The 19,005-nt window shown below is 39.9% G+C and overlaps 1 protein-coding gene across 1 annotated transcript in view; it reads right to left on the bottom strand.

Moving 5' to 3' along the window:
* ubr3 (ubiquitin protein ligase E3 component n-recognin 3) overlaps nt 1–19,005 on the bottom strand; it is a 52,697-nt gene that overhangs the window by 18,484 nt on the left and 15,208 nt on the right. The window contains exons 23-30 of the mRNA XM_034693730.1: nt 15,101–15,546; nt 12,638–12,726; nt 9,882–10,031; nt 8,628–8,761; nt 7,815–7,925; nt 7,212–7,412; nt 6,857–6,993; nt 768–853 (exon numbers count right to left, since the gene is read on the bottom strand). Coding sequence (XP_034549621.1) covers nt 768–853; nt 6,857–6,993; nt 7,212–7,412; nt 7,815–7,925; nt 8,628–8,761; nt 9,882–10,031; nt 12,638–12,726; nt 15,101–15,546 — 1,354 coding nt within the window. The remainder of the gene's footprint in view (nt 1–767; nt 854–6,856; nt 6,994–7,211; nt 7,413–7,814; nt 7,926–8,627; nt 8,762–9,881; nt 10,032–12,637; nt 12,727–15,100; nt 15,547–19,005) is intronic.

A 19,005-nucleotide genomic window follows, 5' to 3' on the forward strand; every position in this document is an offset into this window, starting at 1 on the left:
CACCCTTGTCAGCTTTGACACAGTCAAATAAAACAGCACTTAACCCATTTGTCTGCTTCATTTAGCCTGCCTCCTCCCAACAACTCACATGGGACAGCGTCTTTCATCGCTTGCCATTTCTAATTGACTGTTTGTTTGTTGCTTCTTTTAATGGTTCAACTGTAACACAGAAGAATGAATCTAATCTCCAGTCAGACACTCGATTACACAGGGGCCCATGGGAGATGAAGTTCAGCCTACTGCAATAGCACAGGGTGTGATAGTTGTCAAGTTCAACACCAAATAACATCACACATAGCGCAGCATGAAGTTGTGTTTCTTTTTTTTTATAAAGGAATGAAAATACTGCTGGTCAATGAAAAACCACAGAGTACTGTGAAAGCTAAGGCAGACAACTTTTTCTTTAATTCCCTACACATCCGGAGAGAAATCAATACATCAAATGATGGGCTGAAAAAGGAAAACTTGGGGCCTTTTGCTGTCACAGAGCTGGGATGGGATGGGAGCACAGTGCAGTGTTCGCAAATGCATCAAACTACCTTTCTCTTCTCTTCCACTCATTAGGTTTAGATTGTGGAAGATTTTACTTGTGCACAGGTAAGTCCTCTGCAGTGTCACCTTGCTCCAATGTAGGACTATTTTCATTTGGTGTCAAAGATTTAGTAATATCAGGTCACATGCATTCTCCTTGACATGATGGATACAGCTTTCAGAGAAATTCTGGTGTAAGATATCACAGATGAAAAGGTTTATGAGGAAGTACTCACTGAGACACGAGCGTTTGGCAGCAGCACTGGCTCCTCCAGAGCACAAGTTTCCTCCCCGGTGCACAAGTTCCAGCTCCAGGTTTGTCCTGAGGAGACAGGGCCGTGATTAGATTAGTAAAATTCAGGTGAATAAAGTCGGAGAATTGCACTTGCATTACAAGAAACACACTTACAAACATAGATACAACAACCCAAGCATCATTAAAAAAAACATTTTATAACATACCTAAAAGTTTGAATAAAGCTGTCAGTGTCACTGCAGTTCACTATCAGTGAAGTCAATGTGATTGACATTTAAAGGGGCAAACACCCACTTAATTCTCTATGTTCACTCACAGATATAGACTTAAGACACATAAGAGAACAAATGGAGATTCAAATGTCCGTCTGTAGACTTTAGATATTTGACTTGTGACTAGGGATGTTAACAGTTAATTGAGTATCGATTAATTGATTGTTAAGAACATACTCAAAACACGCATTTTTCAAACAACATGTGGTCTCATATTACATTCAGCTATCAGGGAGGTGTTTTAAGTTTAAAGCATGTTGCGATGTGAATCAGCTGACTAAAGGTGTTGCGCACAGCGGGAATGCTCAGCTGGCGGCTGTGGCTATGCGCCGGGTCATTAGTCTGCTTTTTAAAGAGGATCAATACGCAACTGCTGCCAACGACACGGAAACGAAGGCTGATAACTTTGAACAGGACATTCCCCCATCCTGTCTGACACCTGACCACCTACACATGCTCATTTTTCTCAATGAGAACGAGTAGGCAGAAAACTGGACACTGTGAGTCTGAGTTACTTTTCTATTCAGTTCTCTTGTTGTAGCAAAACCACAATTAATATTATGAGCCTTCACTTTATAAGACGTGTCCGTGGAGAATATTTTTGAGCCTGATCGTTGTTTTTTAGCGTCTTAAACATGCCGTGGAAAATATAATCTAGGGGAAAAACAACGTATTTGGCATTGTTTTGTATGGTGGCCCTGAAGTGCAAATCACAACGGCAAATCAGAAAACACTACGACATTAACCATTGGGTTAGAGTTCAACTAAAAAAAAATCAAAATCATAAAATCTACATTTGCTGTAGTGCAGTGTAGTGTAAATACTTAAAATGTACATCCCTGCTTGTGACATATTAGGTAAGCATCATGGCTTACATCTTGTGGTGATCCATCACTTCCAATAACATTATCCTACATCGTGTTTCTCATGTGTTGCTGTGTGAAAGTTGCTTTATATGTGCTAAAAGTAAGCTGTTTTAGATGACAGAGTAAAGCAAAGCAGGGGAGAAACAAGAGAATGAACAGCTGACATAAGAGATTGCTGCCTCCGCTGGAAGTTGAAGATGGAGTTGGTTATTCAGTGAATGAACATGTGTGTCGAAGTTTGCAATGCACGTGGTCATTAGCAGGTTTTTTCTAGAAAATTGTGGCAATACTTTTGACCAAATAATGTTTTCATTATGTAGCACAATTGATGTAATTTTTGCAATATTTGTTTAGTAACTAAAGGCATCTCTAGGATTGATTACGTCAAAATACCAGAATTGCTGCTACCGCTAAAGGCAAGCAAGAGAAAGTCGGTCATGTCTGCAGGTACCACAGAATGAGTCACTGAACAATGATCAGTTTTAGGTACAATAAGTCTTAGAAAACCAAACATTAAAACAGAGAGTTTGCACGTGTCAGAGGGGATGGTGTTAGACGAATAAAGATCTGAGCATCATCATATTCAGCTTTTGGTTCTGCCTCCTTCTTGCACCACTTTGATTATGAAGAAGAAAGATGCTGCCTACTCAAGCCATTTTGCCACTTAGCGCCTGTTTTCAGCAGCAATTCCATATCAAGTAAACGACAGCTTTCCAAGTCTGATTTTGAACAAGCTGGACCATTAGCATAAAAGCTCTTTCCAGCCACAGTTCATGCATAATTCCCAATATGCATTTCCCATGCATAACCAAACACATTTTACTCCAGAATCTTAATTTTTCCCCACTACCAAAACAGCTACAAAATAAAGCAAACCCTCTCACTAAGTGCAGAGATGGTGAAAACAGATAGGTGTTACTAAAATAAGACTGATCTAGGCTTGTTTCCATTCTGCCACTGGCCATTTCCTTCTATAGGCCAGGGAGGTGGGGGCAAATCCTTGGGTTTCCTGGGAGAAAAAGCAATTTCACATAGATAATGCAGCCACGGTGAAGCTCCATCTGGCTTTTGCTGATAAGAGTGCCCCTGTGACAAAGGAATTTTCCACTCCTCAGGCAATTTGCGCTGTTCATTGAACTTCAGAGAGCCAACAGGCACCAAGACACACTCAGGGGATCTTTCTGCTCAGGGTGGAGGGCTGAGGGATCTGAGGCACTGGGTGGGCAAAAGGTCTGGATGGTTATGCTGCAGAAAGGGCAGCGTTTGTAGAACTGGAGTGGTGAAAAGTTACAGTCCTGAGTTGAACTGAAAAGCGGTCATACTATGACCTGTGACAGGCTTGTAGGAAGAAATAATTACCTTGAAAAGGTGAATGAGGGATTTTCTTTGATTATGTTCTGGCCTTTTTGACAGACTATGGGTGGAGGGTGACACACAATTAAGAGTCCAGGCCCAAATAGAACAGGTACATCATATGTGACTTAGACCAGCAGCATACCCTGAGATGTTCAACACCAGTGAAACAGGCTGGAGGAACTGTGCAATGTACCCTTCCAGAGACCAGTCAAAGGAGGTGACATGCTGTAGATCCATACCAACTCAGACTTAATACGTAAAGATGAAGAAAGGGTTAATACAATTTTACCGGGGCCTACAGTGACAAATGTGCTAATGCTGTTTCAGAAAGGTGCTCTGCGTGCATCACCTTCCAGAACCAATGCAGCAATATAATGACAAGTATGAAGTAAACAAATCAACAAATCCTTCACAGCTCCCTGAACAAATTTGAAAAAAGGAGTAAAGCAATCTATATACTTTGTGCCAGAGCTTTGCTACAACTGCAGTATTGAATTTCAGTTCGATATCAAAGAGTTTTTGACGGGAAACTTTTACAGAGCAGGACTCGTGCGAACGGGACAACGGGAGAGGACACTTCTGTTCTTTTTTGCATGGACTATCATTGTTATTCAAGCTGAGGAGCTGACATTAACAGGGAACAAAAGAGCAGTGTGACATTTATCCTACTGGTCTTATAAAAGTCAGTGGTGTGTGCATGTTGGTAAAAATGTGTGAGGTGATGCAGAAAGAGGATCACCAAGGTAGAGGACAGAAGACACAGACAGGGAGTCCAATATGACAACACAAATGATGAGCAGAGGTGCAGAAACATCCTTCATTCATGCCCCGTTTAAAGGGTATATCACTTCTATTCGTCCTTCTGTTTGTATATAAAGCACTTCATGGTTTGGCCCCCACTTACATCTCAGAACTCCTGTCTCTGTATCACTCTGTCAGAGTACTCAGATCATCACACCAAAACTTCCTGTCTGTCCGAACATCAAGGACAAAGAGATATGGGGACAGGGGCTTTTCCATCTGTGCCCCAAAACTGTGGAATTCTCTTTCCCCCACTTTCCGATTCCCCCCCTCTTTTAAAAGTCGTCTCAAAACGCACTTTTATTCATTAGATTTTAACTTCCCCTAACCTCACTGCACTGTTAATTGTATTTCTTGTCATTCCTGTAAATTTCATTTTTAAATATATTGCTCTATTACCACTCTTCTTGCCCTCTGTCTTCCTCTGTTTGTGTGTTCTTTATTTCATTTTCTCTTTGTTTTCCTCATTTTCTGTTGTAAACCACTTTGGATCAACTGGGTTGTGTGTAAAGTGCTATATAAATAAAGTTGATTTGATTTGATGTTTAGCCCATCCTCACTGCCAAGCAGCTTAGCCTAAAAGGACGGTAAGTCAAATCAATCAACCTGTGATTTTATTTTTTTAATCACAGAGGTCTTGATCACACTGGCAGCAGGCTGAACAAAGTTGTCAGAATGTCTTTTGCTCTATCTTCTCCTGGGGTATTGAAGGTGTTCTGAAACTATATGACATACACTGCAAGTGGAAGTATAAGACATACTTTTTTCTCCTGAGCAGGCTGGGAGGAGATGAAGGGTGTGTATTTGTGTCTGTGTGTGATTGACAGAAGCTGACAGGCTGCACCATGATGCCGTTACACGATCAGTAACAACAACAAAAGAAACAAGTTTGCACTTTGTTTTTCTTGGTAAAGGCAGACAGTAATGTGTTGAGGATATCTAAGGGTAAGGACCACACCAACATTCATTTAAACCCATGTGACTTTGGCAGCTAAGATAGCATGCTAGTAGGTCACAAAATAGTTTTAGGCAGCAAAATTGTATTGATAAATTTAATAAATTGTTACAGTGACATTGCAGATTCTAATCACCTAGTTAAATAAACTTAAAAAATGAGGGGCTGCATGACTATGTTGGCTGATTTACAAATTCATGATAACGAGCATGAGTATTTATGGTAGGGCTTTCATGGCAGTGCTGGTCACTGGGTCTGCTTCAGTAAAGCACAGATGTATAAGTTGAACCTCTATATTTGATGTAGTGCTGGGCGATATTGAAAAAGATGTTATCACGATAACATTTCTCATATCAGTCAATATCAATAATTTTCACGATAAATATGAAATCATTCTTTCATATCATTTTAAAGGCAGATTTTATTCTCCTAAGTGAAAGTTGAAGAAACCAGACGGCTTGTTAGCTTGTATCTGGGATTTAGTAGTCTAGTATATAGCCAAAGTATCTTAACTAATGAAGTTTAGTGGCCTTTCTTGTCGAGCATGTTTTCACTCTGCTATGAGCCGGTGTTTGTGTTTTTCCAGTGTCGCTGTCGCTCGTTTATGCTGTGTTTACATTCGGCTCCAATCGTCTTTAAGCCTGCCAACTCTTACCCTGCGACATGATTGGCGGTTCCATACCGTCTTCTTCTTCTGTTTAATGTTGGGTTGGAACTAGCATTTAAGACACACTCCCTTTCCAGCGGTTAGGGGGGGGGGGTGTCTTACACGGTTTAAATATATCAACGTTTTATCGTACATTTGTTATATTTACATTGAGAAAAATAATATCGCGATATCGATAATTATCATTATCATTTTATCGCCCAGCCCTAATTGGATTAAATTGGCCCTATCTACAAATAATGTGCCATGCACTCATGTCAGTATGAGTGTGTTTACCTGTATCTTATCACACCTTATCTTTATCTTTTTCGCACCAATTTAATGCTGGCAAGCTACTTCACCCAACTGCTGAGTCAGGAAACAGGATTTTTGTTGTGTAGTAAAAGTCACCTCTGTGACAAACTGGTTTTCATGGTCAAACATTTACATGGTCGAACATGTAAATGTTGGTAGTACTAAACCATCTCTAAGAAAGATCAGCAACATGTAGTTGCAGTCAACTCTGAACTTTAGTGCTTCTGGTGTTTTATTTGACAAATTACTTTCATTTAACTCAAAAATGTTGAATGTATTTTTCTTTGTTCCTGATTTTTTCCATCACAGAGATTACAGGACAGCATATTTATAATGCACGGATATACTTAATGCATGTGATTTAATTAAAGTAAGACTCCTTCTTATAGGGCAACCACTCACTCCAAAATGAAGGTGGTGGGTATACTGTTTTCCGGCAAAGCACCAAAACCTCAGACTCTTATCAACTGTTCAAAAGCAACCTTCCCCGAAGCCAGAGGTCTGTCCAAACAAACATCACTTGTCTTCTGTGCCTTGAGTCGGTCTGTAAAAAACCACAAACTGAACCAGTGATAAATCCTAGTCAGAAAACGTGTGCAGACCCTTCTATAACCTCTCCAGAAATTGCATTCCTGAATCTGAAGTGTGCCAACGGGCTGCTGCTTCCTTTACTGCAAGATTTTCCTGGGAGGCTTGGCAGTATGATAGTGGAGGACATTCTCAGGAAATCAACAAATCCCAACCAGTCGTTCCTCAAACACCATGCCAAGGGCTGTTGCCCTCGTCAACACAGCTAAAAGAGGTATATACTCACTGTTGAGGAAAGTTTTATAAGCTGATCCCACTTAAATTGCTCACCTTGCCACAGAGTACATGAAGAGGAAATCATTGTCAGGGGAGCCAGGGTTCTTGCCATAGTCCATGTATTTCTTCTGGGTAGTGTTCTTGATGTCTTTAATAACCAACTCCATCTCCTTGCTCAGGTTGGATTCAGTCTTAAAACAAGGAGAACAAAATAAAGTCAAAATTATTTGTAGCCATAAGATTTTATGAGAGGCCAACCTAAACCAAGAAAAACAAAACATAAACATGAAAGCTCCCACTAACTTGGAATAAGCTCATTGTTTCTCTGTGTTGAATCACTGTTTAAGTTACGACCAAGCAGTAATTAACACAGCTGTGTAAACTATACAGGATGCTTAATAAAACTTACAGGGAAAAGGCCAAGCTTTTCCTGAAGATCTTCCACCTCCTTCACAATCACACTTGTCTTCTTGTTTGTGGGTGCGTGCCAGGAGGCAGACTCTGTGCCCCGCCCAGGGCGACAGGGTATGACACTGTTGGCGAACTGTCGACACAGTGGGCAGGTAAATTCACCTTTGTCAACAGAGAAACCCTGGAGGACCTGGTCATTCTGAAAGAAAAAGGAAGTACATGAAAAAATACATTTGACCTTTGCAGTCTTAATGCAAAACTTCAAAGAGGCACTTGACTTTTGATGACACATGTGCAGCATGTAGGAGTGCAAAATATGATTAAATATTTCTGACCAAATTTTCACATAAGATAAAGAAGCTGCCAATATGATTGCTTAGGTTTTGTCTACTCAAAGATAGGGTATTACCGTTATTCTAAAAATAAAACAGGTCAGTAGGAGTTTTTGGAACTCCCTTTAAAAATGTTGATTTAATAACTTATCTAATGATATGAATAATCCATCAGTTGTCCAAGTTGTCATTGATTTTTCTTTCTTTCAAATAAATGGTGTAATTAGAGTGTTGACAAAATCATTTCATGAGGTCAAGCTTGCTCTTACCCTCAGAGACTCCATGTATGACTTGTGGCAATCTATATGCAAAGTGTGTCCGCAGGTCTGGACGTAGACGCCTCCATCCCAACCTATTGACACGGACTGCAGACAAGAGCTCTGCAAAATTCAAAAAGAGAAAAATCCCATTAGTTAGAGTCTTCAGGACTCTTGAACTCTGTGGCCTTTTGTGTGTTTGTGATGCGTTGATTAGCAAGTATATACTGTATATTAAGTTGAATTAGCTTTTTACTAGATCAAACCAATTTTACCTTGTGGAATTTATTTGGTTTAAATGTCTTTAACAAGCATTTCAAAACTTTAACTTAAGCAAGGACTGTCCATCATCCTTCATCTATGAATGCAATGTCTTCCTTTTTATTGAAGCGACATGTTAGCAGGTCACAGCACCCTCAGATGTGGCTTCAAAGGGACATCAACCAGAGATTCAGGGTGCTACAAATTTCTCCCTGCGACACCCTTACCTTCAGGCAAAATCTATCTGTATCCAATCAAACTGGCACAATACCAGCAAAATGTACCTTACACTACAGCACAAAGACTTGATCTGAAGAATCTATAGCACACATTGAACAAAAATGTATGTTTTCTTTACACAGTATATGCTGTAACCATATCCTTTTCTCGAGCTGATGTTAACATGGCTGTCATAAATGTAGACTAGGTGTCAATGTAAAGAAAGGAAGACTTTTAACAGAACAGATAGCATTGTTATTTTTTTCCTTAATAGAGCTCTTAGTGCTTTCAGCCCTCTTTTTCTCTCCCGTGAGAAAGCCATCCATTTTTCTCTGAGACACCTACATCTTTGAAGAAGCGTTGCATGAGCGTGAGCCGGACATCGTGAGCCACTCCACACGTGTCTGCAGCATAGATGTGTTCGTCATCACTGGTGGGTAGATTCTTGGGCTCTTTGTTCTTGCAGCGGTGCCCGAGTACTAAAAGCCAATCAGAAAAGTCAGAGAGGAATCACTAAGTGTAAGTTTGTCTAATTGAATCAGTATTTCCAGAAAACTTTGGATAGTTTTGCTATTTTTTTTTATCACTCTTTTAGATTATAGATTTGTCTTACATGATAAGTCACGTAGTATTTATGAACATTATTCATTATCTTAAAAGATGACATATCTTTTTCCATCAATCCACTAATAGATTTCAGCCAAAAAGCACCTTCCTTAGGCTCTGATACTTCTATTTAACATCATTTCAGATAAGCTCAAAACAGCATGGCATTCAGCAACAAACAAACAGTGTGCTAAAGACCCTCTGTTAATCACTGTTGATAGGTCATAGTCTTTTTAACCCTTTCTCAAAGTGACTAATCACTAATCAAACATGCCATTGTCTTGAATGACAGTGAGTGATCCTCCTCTGTTCACTGAACTGAAAAACACAAAATGATAAATGAGCCAATTACAACAACAGTTAACCCTCCTATTTAAAGTTAGATTTTCAGATCTGGTGGCTCAAAGGTGCCATGAATAACTGTTTGGATTTAAAATGTAGGATTGCCAGCAGTAAAATGGAATCATCATATGTGATTGTTGTATCCAAAAACAAGCAATGCATCCTGTCTCGGCTATTTAAGTCTGTGTCTTTATAGAAGTTTTTTGACTGCAGGAACTTTACCCCTGAACTACGTGCGTTTCGACCGGAGGATCCAGGGTCTAACTTTAGTTCAGGGGTAGATAATCTCCCCCCTGAAAAGCCCCTGCTTGGGAGGTAGAACTTTTCAAAGGTCCCGGGACTTTAGGTTGAATGTAACAGTGTTTGTGGAGTTTACACAGTTGTTGAAACACAGAGTGAGTTCCTGGGAATGCATACTAGTTTAGTCTTTTTATTAAGATTTCAAAATATTATTTAATATATATATATTTTTTTATCTCCATACGTCACTGGCCTGATTCGCACAATCTACCTGGGACTTCAGCTCGCGGTCGAAACGCAGACAACAATGGGGGCACAGGAACCTTTTAGCTCCGGGGAAAGTAGTTCTGGGGGCTAAAAGACCCCGGAACTCTTGGTCGAATTGCACCTTATAAAAGTGAGACACAGTACCAGAGGATGCTTGGAGGAGAACTACAAGGCCGATGGGTCTGTCCTCGGTGGAAGGTCCACTCTGGCCACAGATCACGCAGTCATAAAGAACCTCAGACTCCATCACTTCAGACGCTCCCAAATCCATGGCTGCTTCAGTTTCAGGGGATTCTGGTGTTAGAAAAACAAAAAAAGGAAAATGTACTCATAAGTTTGTGAAGTCTTCCCTGCAAATGTGTCAAACTCCCAAACTGTAACAAATATTTACACAGTGACTGACCGATTGTTCGGTAGGTGAAAAATGTATGCTTAAGCTGCTCTTTTTCATTGATTGCAATCTTTCACAAAATCTACAAAATCTAAAAATCTGTCAAAATGAAGTTCTTGAGATGAAATCCTGACATTCAACACGTCATAAGATTCTGTTACTTTTGTGATGATGATTGGAGAGTCCTTTAGCAAAAATGTCCTGCAGCTATAAACACTTCTTTACAGCAAAACAGATATGAATTTTCACAACTCAGAACTACACACAGCTGCTATAGCTCCACCCTCATGACTTTATTACAGCGGGAACAGCAGTAGTGGTAGTAGCAGTCAGATGAAGAAGACAAGGAAGACTTCTATTTAATCTTTGGGGGATTCAATAATTCATATACATCGTGCCCTTCAATGGTAATGATAGAAAGTATTAAGAACACCAACTGGGGACATGTGCAATGAAGTACAGAACATCCATATATTAATACTAGGAGGTAGATTCATACTGTGCTAACCTTATCTGCATGATCAGCAAAGCACCAGAGATTAATTACTGTTGTGAAATTAGTTTTAAATGTTAAGAACTGTGTTCAATTTGAGCTGTAGATATTGTGCAGAAATGTCAAGCTGTGTTGGAAATTGATTTATTGCTTTTTGGGGAAATATGTTCTCAAGAGAGGTCAGTGTGTTCCTGGGGAAATGAAGGATGCATTACTGTAGATGTCAACACCACGGCTTTTAGCCCCAGGCCAGCCTCGTACATATAACCAACACTCTGCACATTTGCAGAAAGAAAAACACATGTGGAAAGGAAAACAGGTGACAAACAAGGTGGGGGGCGCGTTGAAGTTGATGTATGCTTCCAGCAGCATGATAGGAGTTCAGTATGCACGGTTTGTCAGTATGCACATAGAGTTTTTTATTTTTTTAAATGATACCAAAACCCTTATCAAAAGCTGGATCTCTCCAAACAGCCTACACTGTATTCACTTGATTTCAATAGTAATTCTACCTTCCAAATCAAATCTCATTAAGCACAGGTGATGTAAAGCCAACAAGAGCTTGAAGTTCCGCTCAGCTTGAAGTGTGTAGAAAGAGGTCAGCATACAGTCCTGTTACAAAGGCCTGTCCCTTCACAGCAGCCATTATTCATTCCCTAACCACGCTGTGTCAGGGTGGGCCCTTTGAGTCCAGACCACTATTAGTGCTTTGATCCTATGTGCCCTCAGCCAGCAGCCACCCACACTCCCGCAGGAGCACTCTCCTCTCAATTTCTCCTAACAGGCCTGCAGAGACCACAGGCTAGGACTCGGCCCGCTGTCACCTTGCCCCAGTGAAAAAAGGCAAAGCAATGATGGGTCTATTTCAGCCAGCAGCGCTGTTCTTGAAGGGCTACTGTTGAGAAAAATGTCCTTCGAAGAAAGTGTGAATGTTTGTTTTGGTGCCTTTGGAAGGTCTTACGCACCTTCGTCAGAACAAACCTAGTTTGATAAGCTCATTCTATTAGAGCTACAGCTGTACACAGTACAGAGGTGTCAATGTCACCAACACTGAAGACTTAACAGAACAGTACTTTGTGCAAAATCCATTTTCCTTCCCTTTTTTGTATGAAGTTATTCCTTGATAAAAGAAAGAAAGAGAGAAAAAACTAATGACAACAATGAAAAATGTTGTCATTATGCAAAACTACACCGTGTTCCAAATTATTTTGCAAGTTGCATTTTTATGAATATTTTAAAAACTGTGTTAACAGTTGTTTTCAAATTTGTTAGGAAGTCAGATAGTAGATATATTTCTTCAACTGTGTGGTTAAAATGATGCTTTTCGGCTGTATTTTTAAATAAATACAGAATCTGCAGAAATGAGCGTGCCAAATTATAATGCAAGTTGTTGTAAAGAGCATATAACTTGTGAAAATTAAAAACTGGGCACCATTTTAAATGTTCTATTGATTGAAAATAATAACATTTACTACAACTGTATTCAAACTTCAACAAAAACAACAGTTTTCTTTAGATTTGTTTACAAAATAAAACTGTTAATGTCTTTAAAACATTTCAAATCTGAAGGGTTTCTCAAATGTCCAATATAACTTCCTTTTCTTTCAGTGAGGGTCAGAGTTCACTGGTAAACTGATTAAGTTTCTGATGACTTCTCTGTTGACACAGTGAGCTGTACCGTGTATGGCTTTCCAAAGATGCTCTTTGAGCTGTATTTCTTGCCATTACTGTAAATTATCTTCTTTATTATTGACCACAAGTTCTCTGTCGGGTTGAGATCAGGTGAGCCTGCAGGTTCATGAGGCGATCCTCTTTAAAGCCCTGAGATGCCATCCTGTCCTGGGAGTAACGTGAGGCATGTGACGGTGCATTGTGCTCATGCATGAACACTAGCATCTTTTTCACTTTAGCTGAATGTATTTTCCTCCATGGAGGAAAATACAAAAGAGGATCGCCTGTTGACATAGTTTTTAAAATATAAGTTAGCATATAAAATGATAGCTGGACTTTTCTTACCAACATCCATGGCTGTTTCCATGAAACTCTTCTGCCTGGAGGCAAATTCAGCCAGCAGCTTCTGCTGTCTCTCTCTTGCCCTCTGACGCCTAAAACAAAGAGAACAAGAAATGATGTTGGACGAAAACAATAAGGCAGTATTCTCTGTTGAGGTCAAACACCAATCATCAGTAGTAGTTAAAAGTTTGATTTTAGTAGATTACTAAAGATCAACTACTCTATCAAGGCACAGTATAAAACACTCTGGTACAGACACACTGCTTGTTGTCAACCGATTGCTCCATAGAAGTACTTCACTTCACTAAGGCAATACAGTATCCTGGTAAGGGCATGTCTCCCTTGATCACCCGCAGCATGTGTAGCTGAATCTAGAGGATTACATTCATAGCAGGTGTCTGATTTAAACATGGCTGTGCTGAAAAGTTGGAAAGGTTGATCGTTAAACTAACACGGTGGGTTGAGTGCCGCTCTGCAGACACGTGGGCGCTAGCTGACTGTAAATTAAGTCCCTAATAAGAGGACATAAACAAATACTGACAGGAGCGTCACAGCTCAATAATTTTCACTGATGGCTTCAGGGTTGCCGACAACCAGCATGAGGAATGGACAGCAGCTTCCCACCTTTTACCGCTGCCGACTCCACTGCTGCCTGACGGTTGCCTTGGAAACAGCACTGGATCGTGTGAATTTGAGATGTTCTACCTTTACCTTAGTCCGTGGGGTGAAGCCAACCCCAAAAGCAGGTAATTATTACATGGTTATAGCCCGTTCCATCATCATTAGAGGAAGGGAATGGGAGATACGGACTAGCGGGTGGATGTGAGGGGAGAAGCCAAAAACCCACCAGGTTTCACTCGCTTTCTGGTGTAACAACAGATGGAACCGAATTTCATGGCAAATGAGAAGGTGTTCTTCTTTTAGGATTATGGAAAAAGGTAGAACAAGTAATTGTGATATCTACAGAAATGAGTGAAAATGAATCAATTCAGCGAGAGTGAAACAGTTCCTCTCAGGTGCTTTTCTAATGCTCTGCAGTGATGCATCGTGTTTTTCTGTAGCTGTTCAGGTTGTAAGTGATGCAATGTGACAGGCAGGGAGGACCAGAAAAACATAGTGCTTTCTTCCATTTACACTATATTGTGGTGAAACATTTACATTTGGGTTTATTTAAAAGAAAACAGCAGGAGTGAGTTGATATTGTACCTACTTGTTCTTCTTGCACACATGAGTTGGCAATTTGAGCTGTTGATGTAATTAAAATTAAAGCTACATTGGGTAACTTTATTTCATTAGAATTGAATAACAAATGTGATTATAGCAGTCACTAACATTATTTAATTACAATAAATGTGTGTCTGACTTGTATCTTTGAGCTCCCGTCCCTTTCTAGTTTTTTTGTGTTTTTAAGTCACCCAGTCTGAACCAAACACTCAATCAGGGTGAGCTCACACACTACTAGCCAATCACAGCGACTGCATAAACTTGCATCATCTGGCTTTTACTGTGAGCAGCTCTCTCTTTCCCGCTCTCTTGCTTTCTTTCCTCACCTCATGGTGCTGAAAGCACAGTGGCTATGGCTATACACCCCTTACTACTTCAAAACCTTTTTCACATGTACAATAATTAGCTGTAAGTGTTTCTGTAATAGACATATAAAGAGAAGACGCCACATTGGCTACTGGGGTGCAAGAAATACAGCCGCCATCTTGGTCCGGTCATCCTACCCATGATCCTACCTGTAAACTTAAACTGAAGCAGCAGAGACTTCAAGATGCCAGGGCACTGTGCGGCAAAATAACTATCATACATCAAATATATCACATATAAGAATATTCTATTACTGTTAAGCCCACTATGAATATTAAAATACGCCAAACCATGTGTCCTGTATCAAACCTACATGTATGGCGTTTGCAGAAAAAAAAAACCTGCATGAGAATCAGTTTAGTATTCAGCGAGTTATGATTGATTAAATGCCTGCCAAACAGATTACACTGATTGGAGCAGGTGATGCACCAGACCAAGATGGCGGCACCACGGCTCGTCAGCGCCAATAGGTAGTAGCGGTCGATGCGGCGTCTACTCCTTATATGTCAATGGTTTCTGTCCTCTAAAACAGACATAACTAGCTGAGTGGATGACACACTTCAGCTGGCATGCATCTGTGATGCGTCATCTGGTGGGAGGGGCTTAGAAAGTTGATACGAGGTAGCAGAGGGAGAGGCTGATGTCTTGTTCGGTTGGACTGCTCATGCTGCTTACTGCTACTTTAAGCTTCAAAATGATGCAGTATGTACTGATGATGAGTTATGGTATTACAAATGCTAATAATAATACAACACAGTTGTATTCACTCCGTATCAAAGCACAACCACTCTAAATATATAACGTACGGTATTAAAACAGAGTATGGAGCTGTGCAAATGGAAATCTGTAGGGTGAATGTGTTTGTGATTGTTTTACCTCTCATCTTTATCCATGGCCTTCTTGTCAGTAGGACTGTTCTTCTTTGGTGGAACAGGAGGACAAACCTTCCCACAAATGTCCTGGATGCTACGCTTGATTTGGCAGCTGCGCGTGGCCGCCTTGGTGAGGATGCGCTCGATGGCTGTAATGCCGTCTCCGTGAGCGTGATGACTCGTGTCCATGTCCTCGAGCCAGGATGCCGACAAAGAGTTCTGCCTGGACGACAACTTCTGGTGGAGCTTGATGAGGAGGGACAGCATGCTCTCACGGATCTCCAAGATCTCCGTCACCAGCTGAGGGGGTGTTCCCGGTGGTACCCAGCGTGTCGAGGAACTCTTGGGCCTGACGACTTGGGTGGCCTCGGTGGTATTGCGGTTGATTATCTCCTGGAACTTCCTCCTGCGCTCTGCTACGAGGCTGAACACCTGAGCTTCGCGGAGGTTCTGGGAAAGCAAAGAAAATGTCTATGAAAATAAATACTAGGTTAATGTTTTATCTTAAACACATAACATTAAAACACTGTTTAGATCTGTGTCATCCAAACCCATAGTGTTGCACCCATGTAGCACAGAAATGATCACACACAAACAACATTTTATATAGTAAAAAACATTTCAAGTACCAGGTCCACATTTTATTAACAAAATATCCTGACAGACCGATTGAGAGGAAAACCCTTTGACCGAAATTTCTTCCATTTCAATTCCACCTACATTTGAGTGCTTTGTCAGATCTTAGAGCACAAGCGTCATCTCCTAAAAATACATCACATGCAGTCTAAAAAGCTTTGATGTATTGGAGAAGTGCGTCATTACCATAGTGAGGCGGGCACAATACACTTCAAATTAAATAGCAGTCATAAATTTCCGCTGACGGTTCACAAACAGCGTCACTAAAAGCACTCAGAACAACCATATTCTTGCATCAAATTTAAATCATCCTGATGTTAGAGCACAAAAGCCGTCTGGAAGATTACCATGACCTGACCTGACAGAGAGGACCTGAGCGGCACTGTTAAATAAACATTCATCAAATAGTCCACTCTGGGCAACATCAATCATATTGACATGCGGTTAAAAAGCATTTACCCAAACCTGCATTACACATGTAATTAGTTTCAGCAGTCAAGAGGGAGGAGAACTGCTGAAGCACGGCATTACACACACACACCATAACACACAGAGGCAGACGTCCTCTGAGATGCACAAAAACAAACGAGTGCAAAGGAACTCTTTCAAGGTAGGGATAAAAAAGTGGACAAATGAAGCCGCCAATGGCATCAAAGCCATCAGCCTTTTTACAGAAATGGATGTAGATAGGTACCTCTCTCCAATTCCCTGTTAGGCGCCTGGAGTTCTGTGGAGCAGGTACAGCAAAATGAACAAAAATAATGATGATGTGAAAGAAGAACATGAAAGAAATGAAAATAACAAAATGAGATGATGAATGAACCACACGCATGTCAGGGCACATCTCCAACAAATGGTGAAAAACAGTTCCAGTGTTTTTGTGTCTTGATGTAATAGGCATAATGAAGTCACAGCAGCATGCCGAGTGGAGCTTTTAGATGGAAGCAAAGTTATGTGGATCTAGCCTCTAAGGATCATGCCAAATGTCAAATGATGATTTCTCATTTAAACCACTTTAACGGTGCATATGGCACGTGTTCACATTAGGGTTGCAAAATTCTGGGAATTTTCAAAGTTGGAAACTCTTCATGGGAATTAACGGGAATGAACCAGGAATTTACTAAATTGAAGGCTGGCTCTTCAGGAACTTAAATATAAAAATATATTTTAGCATAATCCTGACTAACACAACCAGATTTCATGTAAGTATTGTTGAATATCTATATTATCCTCAATCACATGCACATAGCACACTGCTTACTGCAGGGCTATTGAGACCACGCCCCCTACATGCACTTTTATTTGCATGTTGGGACTTTTTTTTGGAGGGAGAGGGGCTCTTTTCATTTAATATTTTGAATGGGACTTTGTTGGGATTGCATTTTTGTTATTTTTTGAATGGGTTGGGTCATGGGGATGAGTAACATTTAACTCACCATTATGTTTTTGTTCTTTAATGAAAGAATTTATTGTTCAATAAAATATTTAACACTTGATAAAGTTCTACTTTACAAATAAATCTGTTTTAATTGTATTATTTTGGATGGATGTCTGCTTACAACAAAACAAATATTTATGCTTGAATATGATACCTTTGCATTAAATTACCCTCAATTCCCAGTTAATTCCCATAATTTCCAATTTGGAATATTTCCAAAATTCCCCAGCTTAACTTCCCAAGGAAATTTACCAGAAATTTTCTGGAAATTTACTGGAAATTTTCCACCCCTTTGCAACCCTAGTTCACATCACTTTAATAACTGAAAAATCCTCTTGTTTCAGAAATATTTCAGCACTGCAGAAGTGATATCACTGACGTCTGATAAGTAGCCTCTGTATGGTTCATTTATAGTAACACAACTTAAATCTAAGTTTTGTGCACTTGCAAGAACAGTAAAATAAAAAATGATTCAGAATGTGAATAATGTCTGTGACACTTACTGTAAAGAAGCATTTTTCACACACACAGGTGATTTTCTTTTTTGTTGTCCCTAAAGGAATCTTGATTTTCATAACTGAGCATCCAAAGAAAGTTTCAGGGAAAGACAATAAAAGTAACAACTCATTGCAGTTCTGCTGCTGAGGACTCTGAGCAGTGAAACAAAAAGTCATGACACCTTTATAATAAAGTTAAATTAAAGAATTAAAACTATTGGGGGGTTGACCGTGATCACTTCAAAGCTGGTTACATCCGACATCACAAAAACATAGAGAATTAAATAGCTAATAAAGAGGGGATGATATTTTCTCAGCTCAACGTTGTTTGCTGTGCCGTTAGCTGGTAATTAATGTCATATCATACTTTGAAGTACATGCACAGCCTGCAAATGAACACAAAGAGCTAACTTGGCTCATCGGTGTGAATTCAAAATAACAGGTGTGGTTATGGCTCAACAGAAACATTAGCATGGATACTTGATATGATAAGTTTCATCACACATTCTCGCCTGGACCGGTTTTGAAATTCTCATTTCACCAACAGCTTATTGGACTCAATCTTTTAAAAATGTATTTTCATGGTTTTCATTGATTCACATTGGTAACAGTTCAGGTTAGAAAATCCAGAATTTCAGATCAATCCAGGAGAATCCCTGCAGACTACATTTGGGTCACACTCATATTTTTCACAGACCATAATTTATGTACTAGTATCTTTCCCAGTAATGACAAAAACATGATTTTCTAAGTATTCTTAATGACTTTTTATAGTTTATATCCTAGAAAACATAAGCAATATTCTCATTGTGTGTATACATAGTTTTTGTCCGATGAGATGCTTTCTAAAAATGAGTTACTCACCTTCAACACAAAAGACTTTTGATCCCACTAGCAGTCATCCCTGTTTTTTTAATCCCAAATCAGCACTTCACTGTTAGACTATTTTTATCATGACAAGTCCCTGGCAAACAAGTGACTCAAACATAACTCTGCGAGCTCTGTCACAGGAGCTTTTTATTTGAACGTTTATTTTGACTTTTTAAAAGCCGACGTGTTGTTCGACTACAGCACCTTTTCCCATTTTAGAGCCACAACAAACAAATTGTGTTTTTTTATTGCATAAGGTTTACAACACTGTCGTAACACTGAGTATTTTACAAGTTTACTTCCACACCGCGCTGTCTTTTTATGGTAGCATAAGCACCATGTACTGTTTAGTGTATTCCAGTGAAGATGTGGGAACAAAGCCTGACGGGCCTGGCATGCTTTACGTGTGTTCAATGGTTCTAGCCCTCCAGACCAGTGCTTACAAATACAATCCAGCAAATACAATGC

This window comes from Notolabrus celidotus, chromosome 10 (assembly GCF_009762535.1).
Source record: "Notolabrus celidotus isolate fNotCel1 chromosome 10, fNotCel1.pri, whole genome shotgun sequence".
Classification (NCBI taxonomy): domain Eukaryota; kingdom Metazoa; phylum Chordata; class Actinopteri; order Labriformes; family Labridae; genus Notolabrus; species Notolabrus celidotus.